Source organism: Hippopotamus amphibius, chromosome 10, assembly GCF_030028045.1.
Source record: "Hippopotamus amphibius kiboko isolate mHipAmp2 chromosome 10, mHipAmp2.hap2, whole genome shotgun sequence".
Taxonomy (NCBI): Eukaryota; Metazoa; Chordata; class Mammalia; order Artiodactyla; family Hippopotamidae; genus Hippopotamus; species Hippopotamus amphibius.
This window is the reverse complement of record NC_080195.1, coordinates 17,654,622-17,674,245: the sequence shown is the minus strand read 5'-3', so window position 1 is coordinate 17,674,245 and position 19,624 is coordinate 17,654,622. Positions and strand designations below refer to the sequence as shown.

Genomic DNA, 19,624 nt, shown 5'->3' with positions numbered 1-19,624 from the left:
AATCCGGAAACTGTATTGAGCTGAAAGTAAACAAAGCCAGAAGAACTGTGTTGTATACCCAGAGAATAAATGCTTCTGTGGGAATCTTCTAGAATTCAGAGAAGGCAGAAATTGAAGGAATCTTGGTGATAAAACAAGGAGCTACCACTGAGTCTCTCTTACGGCACTATGTGAAACCAACAGGCTGAAAATAAAAGCATACAGAGATGGCATCCTAAAACAGGCACATTTTGTTCATGTTATAGAGGCTTTCTCTGTTTATCACCATTAGTGGCTTTCAGAAAGGAAAATTCCATTAGCCTGTATTAAAACAAGGTGTAACTGAGGTGTATCTGATAGATTACTTATAGGCAAGGGGTTAGTGAGGACTGGCAATTGGAGGACCTGGGCCAGAAAATCTCATTTTGTTTGCCTCTGAAAGCCCTTAGTCTTCCTAAGAATTGCCAGGATCTAATTCCTCTGTGACTGCAGCTCAGTTGAGACTACTAAATTTAGTTGCGCACATCCCTAGACCCAGAATATTTTAAAGACTCTTGGAAACATTCCAGAATATAAAGACCAAAGCTAGGTAACTAAGTTACCAAAACTGGGTTCAGGGGTAGGAAACTGATAAGAATGTCATATTCACTTTTTCATAAAGCGTAGCAAATAAACAAGCATAGGAGTAACAAAAATTAAAAATGACACAATACACTTACCGATTATTTATTTTATATTTCTGTCAACCTCCCCCCCCGCAAAGTAAGGGTATCTTTCAAGACAGTTCTGTTTTATTGAATTAAGTCACCGCGCGTATGGTCGTGTTTTTTAAACATATTAACGGTAACTAAAAAAACAGAATTAGCCTTCCCCATCCAGAGACCAAAAGCTGTCACGTAACCAAAAAAAAAAAAAAAAAACCAAAAAAACTTGGACTTAATTTTCTATTTTTATGACTCGAGCCAAATTTTTATATCTCATTTTTCTGTACACCTGAAGACACAACTGCAAATGACGCCCGACCTTGTATCAGAAGATCGTGATCCCATTAGGGGATGTGACTTTCTCAGAGGGGCGCTACCGATGACTCGAGATCCACCCAGCACGGCAGAGGCGAAGGGCCACGTGAGCCGCGGGGCGCCCGACAGCCCCTCACGCGCGGGCTCGGCTCGGCTCAGCCCCGCCGACCTGGCCGCCGCCTGCGGGCTTGGGTTCTCGCGCAGTCAGGTGTCGCCGGGGGCGGGCACAGTTATGTGTGACCGCGGGGCTGGGCTGGGCACAAGGGGCCCAGACGCAGCCGGTCGCGCCCCCTCCTGCCCAGGCTCGCCCCAGCCGGAGACCCGGGGTCCCCCGGCTGAAGGCCGCCGGGCGGGGACCCCAGGCCGCGCCCTCGCAGGGGTCGCCCTCGCACAGCGGCGAGCCTCCGCGCACCGACTTCTCGCGAGGTTTCGGGCCCCCCTCCACCCCCTCGCCCGCCCCCTCCCAGCTCCGGTGCGGGCGGCTCCCGCTATGGCCGCGCTGCGGAGGCTCCTGTGGCCGCCGCCTCGGCTCCCGCCTCCGCCCTCGCCCTCGCCCCGCCATCCCCTCCCTGCGTCGGGGGGGCGGCCTGCGGGGGTAGCCCCGGGCCCTCCCGGCCGGCCCTTCTCCTGCCGGGAGGAGGAGGAGGGGGCTGTGGCGGAGGCGGCTTGGCGGCGGCGGCGGCGGCGGCGCTGGGGGGAGCTGAGCATCGCGGCCGCGGCCGGCGGGGGTCTGGTCGGCCTGGTGTGCTACCAGCTGTACGGGGACCCCAGGGCCGACTCCGCGCGGGCGCCGGCCCCCTGGCGCCCCTCCGAGAGCGCGGCCGCCGAGCCCGAGGACCCGCACCGCGGCCGGGGGCTGCTTCCCATCCCGGTCGCCGCTGCCAAGGAGACGGTATGTGCGTGAGCGCGCGCGCGCGGCGCCGGGCCGGCCCGCAGGGGACTCCCGGGGGTTAGGGCCGCCAGGTGTTGCACCTGAGCGCTGGGAGGGACGGTGCGACGGCCGCGCAGCGCGCGCGTGAGACCGGACGTTGGGGGCCGTCCAAGTGTGACTCTGCGACCGCGGATCGGGACGTCCTGTGAGCGAGACCGAAACCTTCTAGGCCCGGCGGCCTCGGGTCTGCTCACCCAGGTGTCGGGAAGACGTACTTGATGCATCACATGTCTTGATGCATCCCAGGAGGACCTTAAATGGTGCTGCAGCCACCACCTGTCAACCAAACCCAAACCCGCGACAGAATAAAACAGAAAACCGACCCAGAAGGAGTCAAGGGCATGACAGGCAGAAAGTGGAGGGCTGCATATGTGAGAGAAAGGATTCCCAGGCAGGGCCAGGCAACAGCAAATGATGGAGGAGGTCTGGTGCAGTAGGAGTGCACCGAAGGAGTGGTCTGAGGTCCCAGAAGCCACGACATTATTGTAGGGAAGTTTGTTAGTCCCAAGAGAGGAAATGCCGAAACTGTGTAGCCTCCTTGTCATAGGTCAGAAGGAATGAATGAAGATGTCACCAGGTTGGGAAAGAAAAAAAAATTCAAAAAGTTTATTTCGCTGCTCCCTCCACCTAAAGCCAGGTGCTCTTCAATAGAGATAATAAGTGAGAAGATGGATAGGACAGCAAAAGTAGGGAACTGAGTGAAGCTCACTCCTGCAGAGGAACTTCAGATGAAAGTGTTGAGGTATCATCATGTAGTTGAAAATATAAGGTAAAGGTGAGTGTAAGGGAAGAGTGAGTAAAGGGGCACGAAGTTTTTGTCTTATCAGTATATTTAATAGTCATGTATGATTAGGAAATCATCTAGGGAAATTTTTCTTGAAAGACAAGAGTGTGAGGGGCTTAGGTGACAATAATTTGGAAAATTTTTAACTTTAATGAAATTTATATACCGTTTATTCTTTGCCCAGATATGCGATGGTGATCTGATGGAAGTACATCAGTTCTTTTGGTGATTGTTGATGTATGTAGGGCAGGGAATCTATTTTACGGACCTTCTAGCAGCAAATCACAAATACATAGCATAAAGTATTTTTATACAATGAATACTTAACATACTAGCGAATACCCTCAACCTTCATCCCCCACCTCTCCGCACTCTCCAACACGGATGTTAAGCTTGCGTCCTGATCGACCAAGTCAGAACTTTTAATCAACCATAGTTATCTGGGAGCAGATTAGGATGATAGAGAATGTTAAAATGGTATTTTCTTCTTTTTAAAAATTAATTTTGTTTTTGAAGTTGAAAGACAGTATCATGCAGTTTTTGAAAGACCAGGGTCAGAAAGCTAGGACTCCGGCTCTACCGTAGTAAGCATTCAGTAAATTTGTTTTATTTTTATTTTATTCGTTTGTTTACTTATTTATTGTCTATTATTTATTTACACATTATTATTGCCTGGTATTTAGAAAAATACCTGTACATTGTTTCAAAAGTCAAATAATAATGAAATCATGTCTTATCCTTGCCAAGTCTCCAGTCGTACATTCTGATCATTATTCCTTTTGTATTTTACTTTTTTTCCTCCTCTTAAAACTTTTTAAATCTTTTTTTATCTCTTGTGTTTGAAAATTTCACAGTAATGAGCTTGGGTGAAATAAAATTTTTTTTCCTTTATTCTTTCAATATGCAAACTCACGTCAGAAAGTTCTCTTTTCTTGTATTATTTCTTGGACAATTTCTTCTCTGTTTTCCTTTTTTGGAATCTTTGTTAGTCTGAAGTTACACCTCCTGACAGATCCTAATCTAATTCAAATTCTAATCTTTCTTAAATTCTAACTTTTCATTTTTTTGGTTTGCTTTTATGAGAGATATCCTTGACTTTATCTTCCAACCTTCCTATTAAATGCTTTTTTTCAGCTATCCTAATTTTTTAATTCAAAGAACTGTTTTGTGTTCTCTGATGTTCATGTGTTGCAGCATTCTATTTTGTTTTATGGCTGCTAAATTTCTTTTTTTATGATAAGGATATTAATTATAGGGTTTTTAAAAATTGTCTTCTACTCTATGCATTGTTGTTTCTTCCAGGTTTGTTTGTTTGTTTGTTTTTTAATTTCTGTTTGATTTTCTAAGCTCTCACTCTATTTTGGAGGTTTTCCTCACTTACCTGTGGTTCTTGCCAATCTGTATTTGGGAGCCACTCAGAAGCTCTGTGTACATGAACATGGCTTTTCCTTTGGTGATCTGGGCTTTTCATTAGAGTGGCATCCAAATGTCAGTATTTTATGTCTTTTTCTCTGATGTCATTGCACTTCAGAGAATAAGTGAGGTGGGAGGAGCAGTAATCTTCTGGATTCAGGCACAGGTGCACGTGTGTGGAAGCATGTGTGCTGGGGGAGTGTCCAGTAATGGACTTACATATTGTTATCTAGTCCTCTCTTTTCAGCCCCACTGCTTACTTTGCCTCCATAGCAACTTGTGTTCCTGGACCTTATCCTTTCTGGGGTCTGTACTGAAAATCAGCCAACTTCCATTTGGTCTCCTCCTCCGCAGTACGCAGGTAGTGCCTCTGCTTCCCTAGGTCAATTATCACTTCTCCAGCTCTTCAGTTTTATAAAAATTTGATGAATTCTCTAGAGTGTTTTAGCCTCCTCGCCTTTTTTCCTTTTTAGTTCTCGTATGTTTACACCTTTTGAAAGATTCCTTTATTGTGATTTTAATGTGGTTAGAGGAGGAAGGGGTTGAGAGAAACTCAGGAGGTCAATCTGCCACTTGTCAGAAATATTTTAAACCTGTGTTGCCTCTTCATTTATTATGCTTATTTGATTTCCCTGAAGTGGTAGAAGTGCTTCCTTTTGATGTTCCAAACTATAGCTAAGAACCTTTGATTTATAAAGCCTCTTTTAAGCTGCATTTTATACTAAACATAAGCCTAGCATATAAACTAACCTGTACATGTTATGAGAATAATATAACTGATGGGAGTGAACAGCAGTAACCTACAGACATACAGTTCTGTTACCGTAGCCTTGAGGATTTTTGTTTTAAAGACATTGCCTCTCAACTTCCTTGAGAAGGCCTTCCCTGACTCTATAGTTTTGGTAAAATACCCCTGCTTATCCTATACTCCCAGATGATGACTTTTTGCAATTATTTGTTAATTGTCTTCTCTGCTTGTCTTGGTCTTTTAAGGAACAGCATTGTGTTGGTCTTATTCACCTTTATATCTTCATTGTCTGATACAGCGCCTAGCCCTGGTAGGCACACAATATTTCTTGAATGAATAAGCCCATGCTGAATATTTGCATGGGACATACACATTGAAAAGACACAATCACACTCTATGAGAATTAATAGTTTTCATATTTTGTTCAGCTAAAGTAGTTATTTATAGCATTAGAGTTGGGAAGACTTCAGTCAAGGTCAAAATTCCAGGCTTTGGGAAACCAAATCACGTGACATTGTATTTATTTTCATTGTGCAAGTTTGGCTTGCCAAAATTTTTCAGCAAATGTGGCCTTGAACTTTATTAATGTTATAGAGAGACAATGACAAGATTATGTTTAGAACCCTACAGTTTTAACCTTAAAGCATTATTTTTATTAGTGGAAAAATTTTTATTCTAGAATTGCCTTTCTGTTTCAGGTTTAGAATATTTAAAATCTACTAGATTGCTTAACATACTTTAATCCAGTATTTTACCTTTTATATGTAATGCATGATTTATTTTATGATTTGTTCATCTTAAGAAGCTTTAATCAGTTTAGTTTTACTTTCAAGTGGGAAAGAGGATAATACTTTTATCTCTTTTGTATATTTCTATAATAATTGCCAATAATCACTCATTTTTAAGTTTCTTTCACTGTATACCTTTTCCAACCTCTCTTTAAGGCAGCACATTTTTGAGACTTACGGTAATGCTTATTTTTTCCCAGAATATTGAAGAATTTGCCAGATGTGTAAATATAGAAGAGTCTTATGAGGGTCATCACATAGATGTGAAATGAAGACAGATTAATTCTGTGTAGAATAACGTTGTTGTATAGTAAGCTAAACTAGGTGATCCCCTCTTTTGGTTTCCTGGTAGAATCTGGTAGATCACAGGGTGGCCAGGTAAGATGCTGTTGCCTCTTAGGTGAGAATGTTAAAGGGTGTGTATGGTTCTCCATATTCTTTAATTAAAAAAATCTATGTCAAGCAGTTTTTTGTATGGTGCTTTTGTTTTTGTTTTTTCTTTTTTCTTTCCCACGCTGCACAGCTTGTGCGATTGTAGTTCCCCAACCAGGGATTGAACCCAGGCCCTTGACAGTGAGAGCTTGGAGTCCTAACCATTGGACTGCCAGGGAATTGCCATGTTATGCAGTTTTTGGGGGGTTTTGGGGGTTTTTTGTTTGTTTTTTATAAATTTATTTCTTTATTTATTTATTGGCTGCATTGGGTCTTCCTTGCTGCATGTGGGCTTTCTCTAGTTGCGCCAGCAGGGGCTGCTCTTCGTTGTAGTGCGCTGGCTTCTCATTGCAGTGCCTTCTCTTATTGCACAGCATGGGCTCTAGGCACATGGGCTTTGGTAGTTGTGGCACGTGGGCTCAATAGTTGTGGCTCACGGGCTTAGTTGCTCTGAGGCATGTGGGTTCTTCCCGGACCAGGGATCGAACCTGTGTTCCCTGTATTGGCAGGTGGATTCTTAACCACTGTGCCACCAGGGAAGTCCCAAGCAGTTTTTAATAATAATATTTCTTTAGACAAGAGATGGTTATGGCTTTACTAGGAAAATGGCAGTGAAACACTTAGAAGTTGCTGGATTGGAGAGCGATTCAGGAGGTAGGATCAACAGGTTTGGCAGTTGACTGGATTTTAAGGATGAGAGAGATGGAAGAGTCTAGGATGGTATTCAAGTTTTTGTCTTGGGCGACTTGAGTGGGTTGTGCAGCAGTTCACTGAGACGGGTCCTCGGGGAAGAACAAAACCAAGCAGGTTAGGGGTAGTGGACATGGATGATGAGTTTTTAACTTGCACAGTGGCTCAAGGTATCTTTGGACAACTGAAGGGAAGTTTCCAGCTGGATACATAGGTCGGAAGCTCAGGAGAGAAATCTGTATTATTTCTGTATTTTAATCATCAAGTGCTAAAAGTCATAAGAATGGATGATATTGTTCAGAACATGTAGAACAAGAGAAAAGCACTTAAGGAGAGAGCCCTGGTGAGCATCAGTGATTTAAAAAGCTGACAGAGAAATGGAACTCTGCAAAAAGCTGAGAAGTAAGATTCAGACAGCTTAAAGAAAGCCAGCAGAGTCATGGAAATCACCAAAAGATTGCACTTCAAATAAGAAATATTCAGAGTGAACGCTGCCAGAGGAGGTCAGGGAAGATGAGGAATGGGAAGTGTTTAATGGTCTTAGCAACAAGGAGGGCATGGGTGACCTTGGTGAGATCTTGAAGGTGAAAATCAAATTATAGTTGGCTAAATTGAGAGTAAAGGTAAAGAAAAGCTGAGGTGGACAAGATGAGGTAAGTGTTGACAACCCTTTTATGAATTTGGCCATGAAGAGAAAGAGGGCAGTAGCTCAGAGGACATAAAATTGATTTTTTTTCTTAATGAAAGACCCTTGAATGTAATTTAATGGCTGATGGAAAGAAAAGGAACACTAAACCCAAAGGAAAGAGAAGATAACTGATTTGCCAAGGATCAAGGTGGAGATGGGAGCTGAAAGTTAAAGCACAAGGGAAGAGTTTAATCTTAGATAGTAGGAGGTTTTTGGTTTTCTTAAATTTTTATTGGCGTATAGTTGCTTTACAATGTTTCTACCTACCGCACAGCAAAATGAATCAGCTATACGTGTACATATATCCGCTCTTTTTTGGGTTTCCTTCCCATTTAGGTTACCACAGAGCACTGAGTGTGGTTCCCTGTGCTATACAGTAGGTTCTCATTAGTTATCTGTTTTATACACAGTATCAATAGTGTATATATGTCAATCCCAGTCTCCCAGTTCATCCCACCCCCCACCTCCCACTTTCCCCTTTGGTATCCACACGTTTGTTATCTACTTCTGTGTCTCTGTCTTTGCTTTGTAAGTAAGATTGTCTATACCAATTTTTTCAGATTCCCCATAAATGTATTGGATAATAGGAATGATGCCATTTCCGGTGTGATAGGAGGAAGGACTGGGAGGAGACAGAACGTATCCCTGTTTAGTGGCAAGCGGTCGAAGGAGTTCATGCCTGATGGCTTTTGTTTTCTCTATGAAATGTAGAGAAGGTGATGTCATTCTCGAGGAACAAGATCATAGGAATTTGTGGAGTACTATGACAAGAGATTTGGGGGAGAGTAGAGGATTTTTTGAAATAGCTAAAACTAGAAAACCATGAAAGCTTTTAATTTGCTCGTTTAGTATTTACAAGTTTAAATGTGAGTTTTTAAATGGTAAAATGAGTTTTTAACTTACTCATGAAATGTAGTTTTTCAGTGAGTATTTTTACATGGTCACAACTTTTTCTGTTCTAATTCTTGTTTATATTATGTCTTTTTTTTGAGATGTATAAACCTTAGTAATATTTAATTAGTACTTTTTTACCCACAACTTAATATTTAACTTACATAAGAAACGCACCAAACTTATAATACACTCCAGATTTTATTCTTTTTGTTTAAACTCGATGGGCAAGTTTAAACTGGGGAATATTAATTCTCACTGATTTCCTGTAAGTATGTGCCCAGACACAGAATCTGAATAACTTTATTCTGTATGGTGTAAATGCTCCTGTGTTGGAGAAAAATGCGTTTTAAAAAACTGAACAAATTTTATTTGTGGCATTATTTAGCATTAAAAGAAAATGCCTAGTCATTTGTATACTAAGTAGGATTTTGTAGATATATTGTTTTCTTCATTATCCTCTTTAAGGAACCCTTTACTCCTTTATCCTTTGATGTATTGATAGATTATATAAACTAAGCAAAATATGGAACTTTAGTGCTTTATCATCTAATTGATTGTCATGGTGTTTGCCTATTACAGAGCTTTGGAAAAGTAGAATCATCTGGGTTTTTCTCCCATTCACTAGTTTGCCTTTTAACAATTTTAATACTCTAGAATTTAGAATACAGAAAGTATATATAAAGGAATATCAAATAATTCCATTTTTTCCTGCTTTCTAATAAGGATGATATCTATCCAGTTGACACTGTAAGTATTGGCTAGGTGAGAGATTTGGATTATCCATTTCCCTGGAAGGAATATAATGGATTATTCAAATTGCTGCAACAATTCAAAGTGAACATTTCCTGACCAGCTTCACATCAGGTCAGCAAGGCTCTCATAAATTAGGTCCAATTTAAACTAGCTCCAGGCTGTTGAAATTGGTTCTCTTCAAATAGGATCATCTAAACTTCTTCCAACCACTTTAAATTTATTCTTACTAATCTAAGATGGAATGTGGTCTGTCATTCTCCATATACATAGAAGCACATTCACCCTTGTCCCCAGGAGATTAAGGAAGGTTTTGAGACATTACTGTCATCAAGCTCAATGGTGGAATCCTAAGGATGGTAATAGCTTTTGGACTAGCGTTTGTGGTGATAGATCAATGTGACTCAAACTTTACCTTCTTTCCCCATTTGACCTTTGTTGTCATGTGGCTTCCCTCCAGACTGCTTGCTATCCAAATAAATAGGTGGCATCAGGATTCTGTATCCTCCTGGTAAAGAATACAGTCTTAGTAACCCTTTGGTCTAGTACAGTGCCCAGTAGTGCTCTCTTCTGATCTGCCAGCGCCTGTGGTTACCTGTTCACCGTAAAAGCCAGGTAGGAGTGTTGATTCAAGTCTTTTATAACACAGACTTAAAGTCAAGACATTGTATTTGGGAAGCAACGTTAAAAGTGTATGTTTCATACTTGGATCTAATAGTCTAAATTTTATTACTCAAAAGTTCAAAAGTGCTATTGTGAACTAAATATTTAATTATCAAAAATATTACACCTATATATCACCAAATAATTAAATCTAGAACTTATCCTGAATCATTATACTAGTTACTTAAAATTTTTTTGTAAAACTGTAAGGCAAGGAGGCACTTCTTAATGTTCCTGCCTTTTGCTGGCAAATTATAGGAGAATAGCACTGGTGTCTTTGGTCGTCTACCCACACACCTCATCTAACAGAATTTGGAACACGGTTAAAGCCATAGATCGGGTTGAACACTGATCTTCAGGAGAGTGGTGAAAACTGAGAGGATATGGAAAAGTAACCAGAGAGGGATTATCTGTGTCAGAGTTACAAGGGCAGAAGTTACTCAGGTTGTAGGGTGTATTGTTCGATTACAGGCTGATAGAAAAGTCTTTTCCATATTTTGGTGATATGTTTTATTCAGGGCTTTACTCAGAGTCTTTTAGAATCTACAGAGAAAGTGGCATCCTTAAATGTATGCTTATATAAATACTATATAATTCAAGTATCTACTGCTGTGCTTTCGTAATTGTAGGCGGGTACAGTGGCTCCCTGGGGAGTTTAATTCCTTTGGAAAAACAAAGTACTGAGAAACAGATGGGTCAGTTACTAACCTAGAAAAATTGGTGGAGACACTGTGGCATAACTGCCGATTCACTCACAGCACCACATCCTAGTCCGGAACAGTTTGATCTTCACATAATGTTTAGCTTCTGCCTGGGACCATACAGGGCTTCCTCCCTTGCCTTTGCTTCATGTCTTCCCTCTACAGTGATCTCTGCCCATTGCTGCTTATGATTGCCCTGTACAGCAGCTTTAACTCGGGGATTAAAGTGATTATGGAAAGAACGTAGGTTGAAATAAGTAAAAGCAGAGTGCAGTGAGGAGCAGTTGGCTTGGGGTCAGGAGAAATGATGATTTTACCTTTACTCACCTGTGCCCTGTATGACTGAGTCAGCAGCCTTTAAGTTGACTTTCCAGGAAGTCTCAAAAAACACTTTTATTTACATTTACTGGCCAAAATTTAGTCAAGCGGCCCTATCTAACTGCAACAAAGCCTGAGAAATGTGACCTTATTCTGTGTGCTATTGGGCCTTGCTAAACATCAGAGTTCTCTTTGTAAGGAAAAGCTAGAGAACGAGCAAAAGGTATATGTCAGTCTTTGTTCGCTGTGAAGTATTCAATATACTGTGTTGGGGAGAATGGCTTTTAAGTGAAATGAAAATGCTCATAAATAAATTATGGGATGCTAATTTTATAAAATAAATGGTTTAGACTTCTGGTGTTATCCATACAGCATGCTACATAATCTGACAAAGTACTTCGAAAAATTTCAAATACAAAATATTTGAAACAGCCTTTTAAATATCATGTCATACGTTTAAGAAATTAAAGGAAATTGCCAGGGGCAGAAGTAAAGAGGAAACTAGTAACTAGAACAGTCTGAGCTGTGGCTTATGGGAGGGAGCAGTGAGTCATTATTCATGGAATTCTAGGGATTTGCATTTTAATGCCTTTGGGGGGACAGGAGGCAAGACCTTGAAAAGTTAGAACTGAGACACCACCTCCCTTAAGCCAGAGCCCTCATCAACAGAAAGAACTAGAAAAACCTCATCTCCAGTCCTGCCAGAAGAAGTTGGTGACAGGGAGGCCTAAAGATGTCTGTGTAGGCTCTAAGTGGAAAAAAGGACTCTCCCAAGAATGTATAAAAATGGTCCCACACTACCTCACATGAGTTAGAGTTAGAACTTCTATTACCCATGCAGAGAAGAAGCTGTTGCAGCTGGCAGAAGCGCAAAACTTCTTTGGAGAGAAATGCCCTGAACACTGGCCACATGTAATTCCTACAGAGAAGGTCTCCAAGAGGGTAAACTCATAATCCAAAGTACAAAGTGTATTAAGTTCTATGAAAGAGAGTCAGCAAACTGAGTGGTTAGATTCCTGACAATTTAATAATAGGATAATTTGGTTGAGTCTATAAATTAAGTAAATTCAAAATGGTTAAAGACAATGAAAAATCAGTATGAAAAAAAATAGGTAGATTATAATAAAGAATCAAATAGAACTTTTAGAAATGTAAAATAGAGTCTTTGAGGTTGGATAGATTAGGTAGCATATAAAACATAATTGAAGAGGCAGTTAGTAATCTGGAGGATAATTTTGAGGAATTACATAGAATGTAACACACTTTTAAAGAAATAGAAAATACTAAGGGGTGTCTAAGAGACATGGAAAATAGACTGAAAGGGTCTAAAATTCATCAGTTAGGGGTTATAGACCAGAATAGAGAGAATGAGAGGCAGTATTCTAAGAGAGAATGCCTGAACAGTTCTCATAAAGAAACACAGATGATTGAACCTGGTGTACCCCCCCCAAAAAAAAAAAAAAAAAAAAAAGAAACAAAAACATTAATCCTAAGGTTTAGGAAGCAGAAACAATCCTGAGCGGGATAAATAAAAATAAATCTATATTTAGTCAGATTATAGTGAAACTGAAAGATAAAGGGAAATAGGGCTGGTTTCCTACAAAGGGATGGCCTGATTGAAGACTAATCTGTGACAATGGAGAGAAGCCAGAAGATAGTAGACTACATCTTCAAAGAGCTAAGAGAAAATAACTGCCAACTTAGATTTCTTTACCTAGGTAAATTATTGTTTAGGAATGAGGATAAAATAAATTCATTTTTGATAAGACTGAGAGTTTACCAGTCTGATCATCATTGAAGGAACTATTAAAGAGTGAATATCAGGAAGAAGTAAACATGAAAAAAGGGTGAAATTCAAGAAGCAATGGTGAATAAAGAAATTGGTAAAAATGGGGTAAGTCTTAAACATTGACTACGTATTATAACAATAATTATTATTATTTTGAAAGGAGTTAAACCAAGATGGATCTCAAATATTGGACAATAATGATATGCAAGACAATAGGACTTGATTAGATTGAAGTGTTCTGTATGGGAAACAAAATTAGATGCCTCTCCCATGTGATAATAATCCAGGTGGATTAGAATTCTAAATGTGATGAGTGAAACGTTAAGATATTTACAGAAATAAATATGAAAATGAAATTTTTTAAATTAATTTATTTAATTGGCTGTGTTGGGTATTTTTTGCTGTGCGCGGGCTCTCTTGAGTTGCAGTGAGTCGGGGCTACTCTTCGTTGTGGTGCGCGGGCTCCTCATTGCCGTGGTTTCTCTTGTTGCAGAGCACAGGTTCTAGGCACGTAGGCTTCAGTAGTTGCAGCACATGGGCTCAATAGTTGTGGCTCACAAGCTCTAAAGCACAGGCTCAGTAGTTGTGGCACACGGGCTTAGTTGCCCCGAGGCATGTGGGATCTTCCTGGAGCAGGGATCGAACCCATGTCCCCTGCATTGGCAGGCAGATTCTTAACCACTGCACCACCTAGGAAGCCCCGAAAATGAAATTTTGACCCTAGGAGGAGGAAGATTTTCAAAAGAAGACAAAAAGCACAATCTAGAATGGAAAACAGTGGCTCATTTCACTTCACTAAAACAAAAATATCTACTAAAATACAAATAAGTCTTGGAATGGAAGAAGGTACTTAGAATACATAGCACTTGCAAGGAGTAACTATCCAGAATATATAGTGATGATCTACAAATTAATAAGAAAAATGACAACACAATAGAAAAATGGACAAAGGGTGTGAACAGGCAATTCAAGAGAAAGATATTCAAAAAACCAATAAACACATGAAAAGATGCTCAACATCACTAACAATAGGGCAATATAACTACAGTGAAACACTTTCTTACCAATTACATTGATAAGATTAAAAATAGTGGCAATAACTGTGAGCATCGACGTGGAACAATACAAATTGTCATGCTCTGCTAGTAGGGGTACAAATCTTTGGAAAATAGATTGACGTGTGTTAAGTGTAAGATTCACATATCTGTAACTCAGAAATTCTATCTAGGTGTAAACCCTTGACAAACTGAAAGGTGCACAAGGAGACATGGTTAAGAGTCCTTTTACATGTCCCTGATGTTCCATTTCCCATCCCACAACAGCTACTTGGAAATGATGCGTCTCTCTCCACCTGCGGCACATCCCATCTTTGCCCAAGCTCACGCAAGTGACCTGCATTCTTCACACAGGAAATAATCTATCAGAAGTAAATTTGCTCAGGGGAAAAAAAAAAAAGTAAATTTGCTCAATTTATTACTTCCTCATAAATTTGCTCTCATCTCACCCGCACTTATGGTTCCATAGGAGAAAATAAATCTTGCTGTGAGATTAAAGAGTTTGGAGATCATAAATGGATATTGGCTCTGTGATTTTTTTTCTCTAGCAGTACCCAATAGCCCGGAGAGATGGGGCGTTTCTGGGTGATGATGTAGGGTGATTATAGAATTTTGTCCTTGAATTTTGAAATTGGGAAGCCAGAGAACTTTGAGCCTGAGTTATTAGATGGGCCATCTGTTTGAATGTTTAAGTTCTCTCTGACATGATTTGGGGTGATGAGGAAAACCGTGAGTTATGTTTCAAAGTCCTCTTTAATAAGTGAGTAGGAATGCCTACAGGTTGCCACTGGCATGGTGGTATGTGATATAACCAGGGCATATCTGCCTCCGTCAGTATCAGTGACTCAGAATTTATTTGCCAAATATTAGTGTTGAAGTGAAGTTGGTGGCAGAAAAGAGCAGAGAGTCTGCATCATCACCAGTGACCAAAAAAAAGTGGTTGTTAAAAGACAGGAGATCAGATTCATTCAGTTCCACAAGTGTGTTGAACTCTTGGGAGTATATTTGCCGAGACCAGCTCGGCAACTCGGGGCGAATGATGGGTGCTGCAAGCTTAAAGAAACACAGACACAGATTTAAGAGAAAGATGGGACCGGGGGACTCAAAATCTCTAGGATCAAGAGCCTCGCTGATTCATCCCATGTTGATTTTATTGAGCTCTTGGCATTCCGGAAGCAAGATAGCCTAAGGTTCTCACACTCCCAGTTTCTTCCCACAATCAAGGTTATCTTTGAAGTAAACAAGCAAAGGCCTCACATGATTGGGGGCAGTGATCTTTGTTTGCCTCCTGGGTCCCGGATTTGAGCTGGGCATGGAAAGCAAAGCAGCCCTGGTGGCAGGAGACCTCTCTCTGAAGGAGTAAGGGTCTGTGCCCCACCCCTGTTGGCCCCTCTGCGGCTGTGCCTGTCTTAGGTTGTTCCTTCCCTGAGGAATCTTATCCATCTCTGGCTAACCAACCATCCTCCGGGGCCAAACAGGGTGATGTGAGGTGTGCAAGTGAGGAAGGGGCTGCGCCCCCAGAGAGGGTCAATTTTCTGTTTCCACGGTAGCCTATGCCCCCATGGCCTCCACGCCCAGCACCCTTAGTACTTCCGCTGCTCAAGCAGGACATCCTGCATCCAGTTGCTTGGCCCACATACTTTAATTACTTTTAGTAACATTTTCAAGGTTTCAGAAAGACTTCTGAATGTTTTCCCACATATATTTAGGACCAAGTTCTATAGGTGAAGAAAAATTGTTTAAAAGGGAAACATTCTACCCTTGGCCAGGAAAAATTCTTGAATCACTTTTTTTAAAAATTAATTTATTTATTTTCTGTGTTGCTGTGCACAGGCTTTCTCTGTTGTGGTGAGCAGGGGCTACTCTTCGTTGCATTGCACTGGCTTCTTACTGTGGTGGCTTCTTTTGTTGCGGAGCACGGGCTCTTGGAGCGTGAGCTTCAGTAGTTGCAGCATGGGGCTCAGTAGTTGTGTCTCACAGGCTCTAGAGTGTACGCTCCATAGTTGTGGCATACAGGCTTCATTGCTCCACGGCATGTGGGATCTTCCTGGACCGCGGATCGAACCCGCATCTCCTGCATTGGCAGGTGGATTCTTAACCACTGCGCCACCAGGGAAGTCCCTTGGATAACTTCTTAATTTTTAGGATATATCACAGTCCTGGGGCATTATTTTTTCCCTGCAGTGTACTCTTCTCCAGAAAGAAATACCAGATGAAGTTATCTAATTATATGCTTTCATTTTCTGCTTCTTGTCAAGACCTTCATGTTGACTCCAAGACCCGCGGTCAGCCTCATATACAGGATCGTATTCACATACGCTGCTAGTAGAGTAGGCTAGTTTGCACTGACAAATAGACCTTCACATTTCAGTGGATGAGCCCGATCAGAGCTTATGTATTGCTTATGTGATAATTCTAGGTGGGTGATTCGTTGATCAGAATGCTCCTTGTGGTTCTTCCATGTAGACATTTAGGGACCCAGACAGATAGTGACCCTGCCATCTTCAACAGATGGCTTCCAGGGTTCCAAGGTGTGAACATCCCAGTGAGTCAGAAAGGGGGATAGAGATGGGTGGGACATGGCGGAACACATATGGGAAGGTTTTATGGGCCAAGCCTGGACGTGACAGATCACTTTCATTCACCTCCCATTTCCTAAGCTGAGTCACATGGCTGCGTCTAAGTGCGAGGGACACTGGGAAATGTATTCTAGTTGCGTGCTTAGGAAGATTAACTACTGCATTAATATAATTAAGATATTTCGTCACCACCAACTACTTCAAACATCATACCCTTAGCTTTTTAATTTTCATTATAAGAACTGATAATTCCCAAGTTTAAACAAAAGTTTTAATCAAAAGTATGTATATCACACATAATATTATATGCATAGATTTTATACTGTCCTTGGGTAGTCCTCAGTAATCTCAGTCTGCAAAAATAGATTTTAACTGCCTTGATGAAACCTAAAGGTGAATCTGCTTCCTACCTCAAGCCTTGCAGTTCCCTTTTGGTAGGGAGAATACACTGGCCTTAATCTCCACAGTCACCACCTCCTTGCACCTGATCTAGCGCCATTTTCCAGATGTGTACTCTGTAATCTGCTGGACATTTGTGAGCCTGCTGTGGTTCCTGCAAATAAACACTGCACGGTTCTGCATTTAGGGTCAGCAAAGAACTTACTCTATTTCCTCGGCATTAGCATTTTTCTCTTGTTTCATAGGTAACTTTATGGATGGGAATATTTCATACTTTCTCTTAGATGATGAAACTGAATCTCCAAACAGTACTTTCCAAGTATAAAACCTTTACAGTTAATTTAAAGACTGAATATTAATTTTGCCTTTAAAAGATGTTTACTTCTCAAATGAGATATGGTGTGTATAGAGGTTCAGTTTTAGGACTCTGCCACTGTGTTTCTGTAACAATCACTAAGTCATTTAACCTTGCAGGGACATCATTCTTCTATGAAATGTCATAGGTAGGGATGACTGATTTGAAACTCTAAGGTCTGTTTCAGCTATATAGTTTTTTAAATCTCAAAATCACTTTATACTTTCTAATACTTTATTGAGTTGTTATTAGTAGTTGCTTTAATTTTGTTTCCATCCCTTAATCCTCTCCAAACTTAATTTTTAAATCATTTTATAAATTAAGACATTAGTTTTATGAACTTCGTCCCAGATAATGCCTTTTTGGCTTTCATTTCTATTAAATTCAAGTGACATTTAAGTTGTTCCAGGAAATTTAATGCCAGTGTGATGGGAATAAATTGCCCAAACTAGGTAATATTCTGATTTTTAAAAGTTGTTTATCCTTTTCAATAATAATTTCTACAAGTGAAAAATTGATTCATTACTTTTTAAATTGCATTCCTTATATTAGTGTTTTTATTGTACTCTTTAAAGTTTATTTTTGGTAAAATTAAAAGACAGAGAATCATATATACTACTACTCAGAATTAATAATTGTTACCATTTGGAAATACTTGTTTCTAGTCTTTTTCAGAGATAAAAACTTACTAAGTATGCTGTCTTTTTTAATAGCAATATTGAAGAACATTGGCTTTTAATAGAGCTTCCCTTCACTTTTTCAGACTTGTTTTTATCTTAGCAATAGAAACAATGGTTAGCATACATTATGGTTAAGAGTGTGGTCTGGAGTCACAATACCAAGATTTGAATCTCAACTCTTTCACTGAAGAACCTTGCCAAAGCTAAATAATTTTACATGCTTCATTTTCCTCATTTGTAAGGTAGGGATAGTCATAGTACCTACATTATAAGGATTATTAAGAGGGCTTAAAATAGCCAGGCACATAAGAAGGTCTTGTAGGTGTTAGCTATTTTTTTTTTTTTTTTTAATTTGTGGCTAAATAGGGACTTTGTGTATGCATAGCAGCAGTTACTGTGCCACTTGTCACATATTGTCTCAGCTCCAGATCTACCTCTCCTTGCCCTTCTTGCGATGCTGCTGCTGGAAATTGCAAACACGTCTTCTTTGCCAGGAGATTGTGGTGGGGACGCTGCAGGCAGCAGAGGCTTCTCGCTCTGGCTCTGGTGTGCCTCTGTTCCACTTGTTCCTGAGGCAGCACTGGCCCGCCCAGCGACACTCATCTTCAGGCTCCCGTGTATCAGTCAGGGGCCGGTCAGAAACAGAAACAGTTCAGGTTTAACATAAAGAATTATTAACTATTTACAGGGGATTAGCTACTAAGGAGGAATCAAAATTAAAAAGAATACCCTAGGGCTGAGAGACAGTACCCTAGGAAAGAACAAAGTTGGAAGGGCAGCGGCCTCCCTAGGTTGGGATTCAGGCCTCGTTGTGTGTTCACCACTAGAGCTTTTCCAAGTTGCTGGGCCCAGGCTGGCAGATAGAGAACCACAAGCTGGGACTGGCAACCTGGTAGCCTCCTGCTGGGGTGCCATTGGGCCAGTATTGGCAGACAGGGAACCATGGACCAGAACTGGCCTGCAGGAGACCCCCCCCCCCCCCCAAGCTGGGATGCAGGCAGGCCAAGGCTAGTTGGCGGGCAGGGAATCTCAAGTTGTGACTAGCAAACAGGAACCCCCCCCCCCCCCCCCCCCGCCGACTCGGGTGAGGTAGGTCAAGGAGTCTGAGACTGATCTTATTTAATGTTTTTTTGTTTGGTTGTTTATAAATGATGCAAAAGAGAGGGGACATAGTTAAATCTCCAAATATTCAATTCTTTCAGAGAGTAAATTGCCAACTTGCTGGGAATGACCCACAAGAACATTTTTAAGGCCTATGTATGTGAGAAGAGAAAAAGGGCAGATGGGTTGCTCTGTGGTTGGTGTTTTGGAATGAATGTGTTGTGTCTCCTCAAAATTCATATGCTGAAGCCCTAACGCCCAGGTGGCTGTATTAGGAAATGGGACCTCCAAGGAAGCAATTAAGGTTAAATGAGGCCATAAGAGTGTGATCCTGATCTGATAGGATTAGTGTCCTTATAAGAAGAGACGCCAGACAGCTTGCCCTCTCTTTCTCTCTGGGCCCACATGCTGAGGAAAGGCCATTTGGGGACATAGATGGAACATGGCAACCTACAAGCCAGAAAGAGCTCGCACCACGACCGTGCCGGCACCTTGATCTTCAACATCTAGCTTCCCGAACAGTGACAGAATTTATTGCCATCCAGTCTATAATGTTTTGTTATAGCATCAGGTAAGTTCAAGGTGATTCATTTTGGGAAAAATAACTCACCAAACTATTAATGGTGAGTTGTGTTTGTTTCTTTCAGTGATTATGTAGCCAGGCCTAGAAGACAGTGGCTCAGTGCATGGCTAGAGATTTTGTCATTAAGGGTCAGCCATCACTCTCCAGAAATAAATAGAATGCCACCTACTGTATAATCTAGATGTTTGGAACTGAGCCAGAAAGATTGAGAGAAAGGTAGTAGCGTGTGAGGCAGATGGGAGCCACAGGAAATGCCAGGCAATGGGAATAGTTTTGTCACCATGG

The 19,624-nt window shown here is 41.1% G+C and overlaps 1 protein-coding gene across 9 annotated transcripts in view; it reads left to right on the top strand.

Moving 5' to 3' along the window:
- Positions 1–1,473: 1,473 nt before the first annotated feature.
- The window catches only part of MICU3 (mitochondrial calcium uptake family member 3), an 87,527-nt gene continuing 69,376 nt past the window's right edge, over positions 1,474–19,624 (top strand). For 8 of the 9 annotated variants that reach the window (XM_057697699.1, XM_057697695.1, XM_057697700.1 and 5 more), the window contains exon 1: positions 1,489–1,890. In XM_057697699.1, the coding sequence (XP_057553682.1) occupies positions 1,489–1,890 (402 nt within the window). Of the gene's footprint in view, positions 1,891–19,624 lie in introns of all 9 variants that reach the window. The other variant, XM_057697703.1, reaches the window with a different exon arrangement.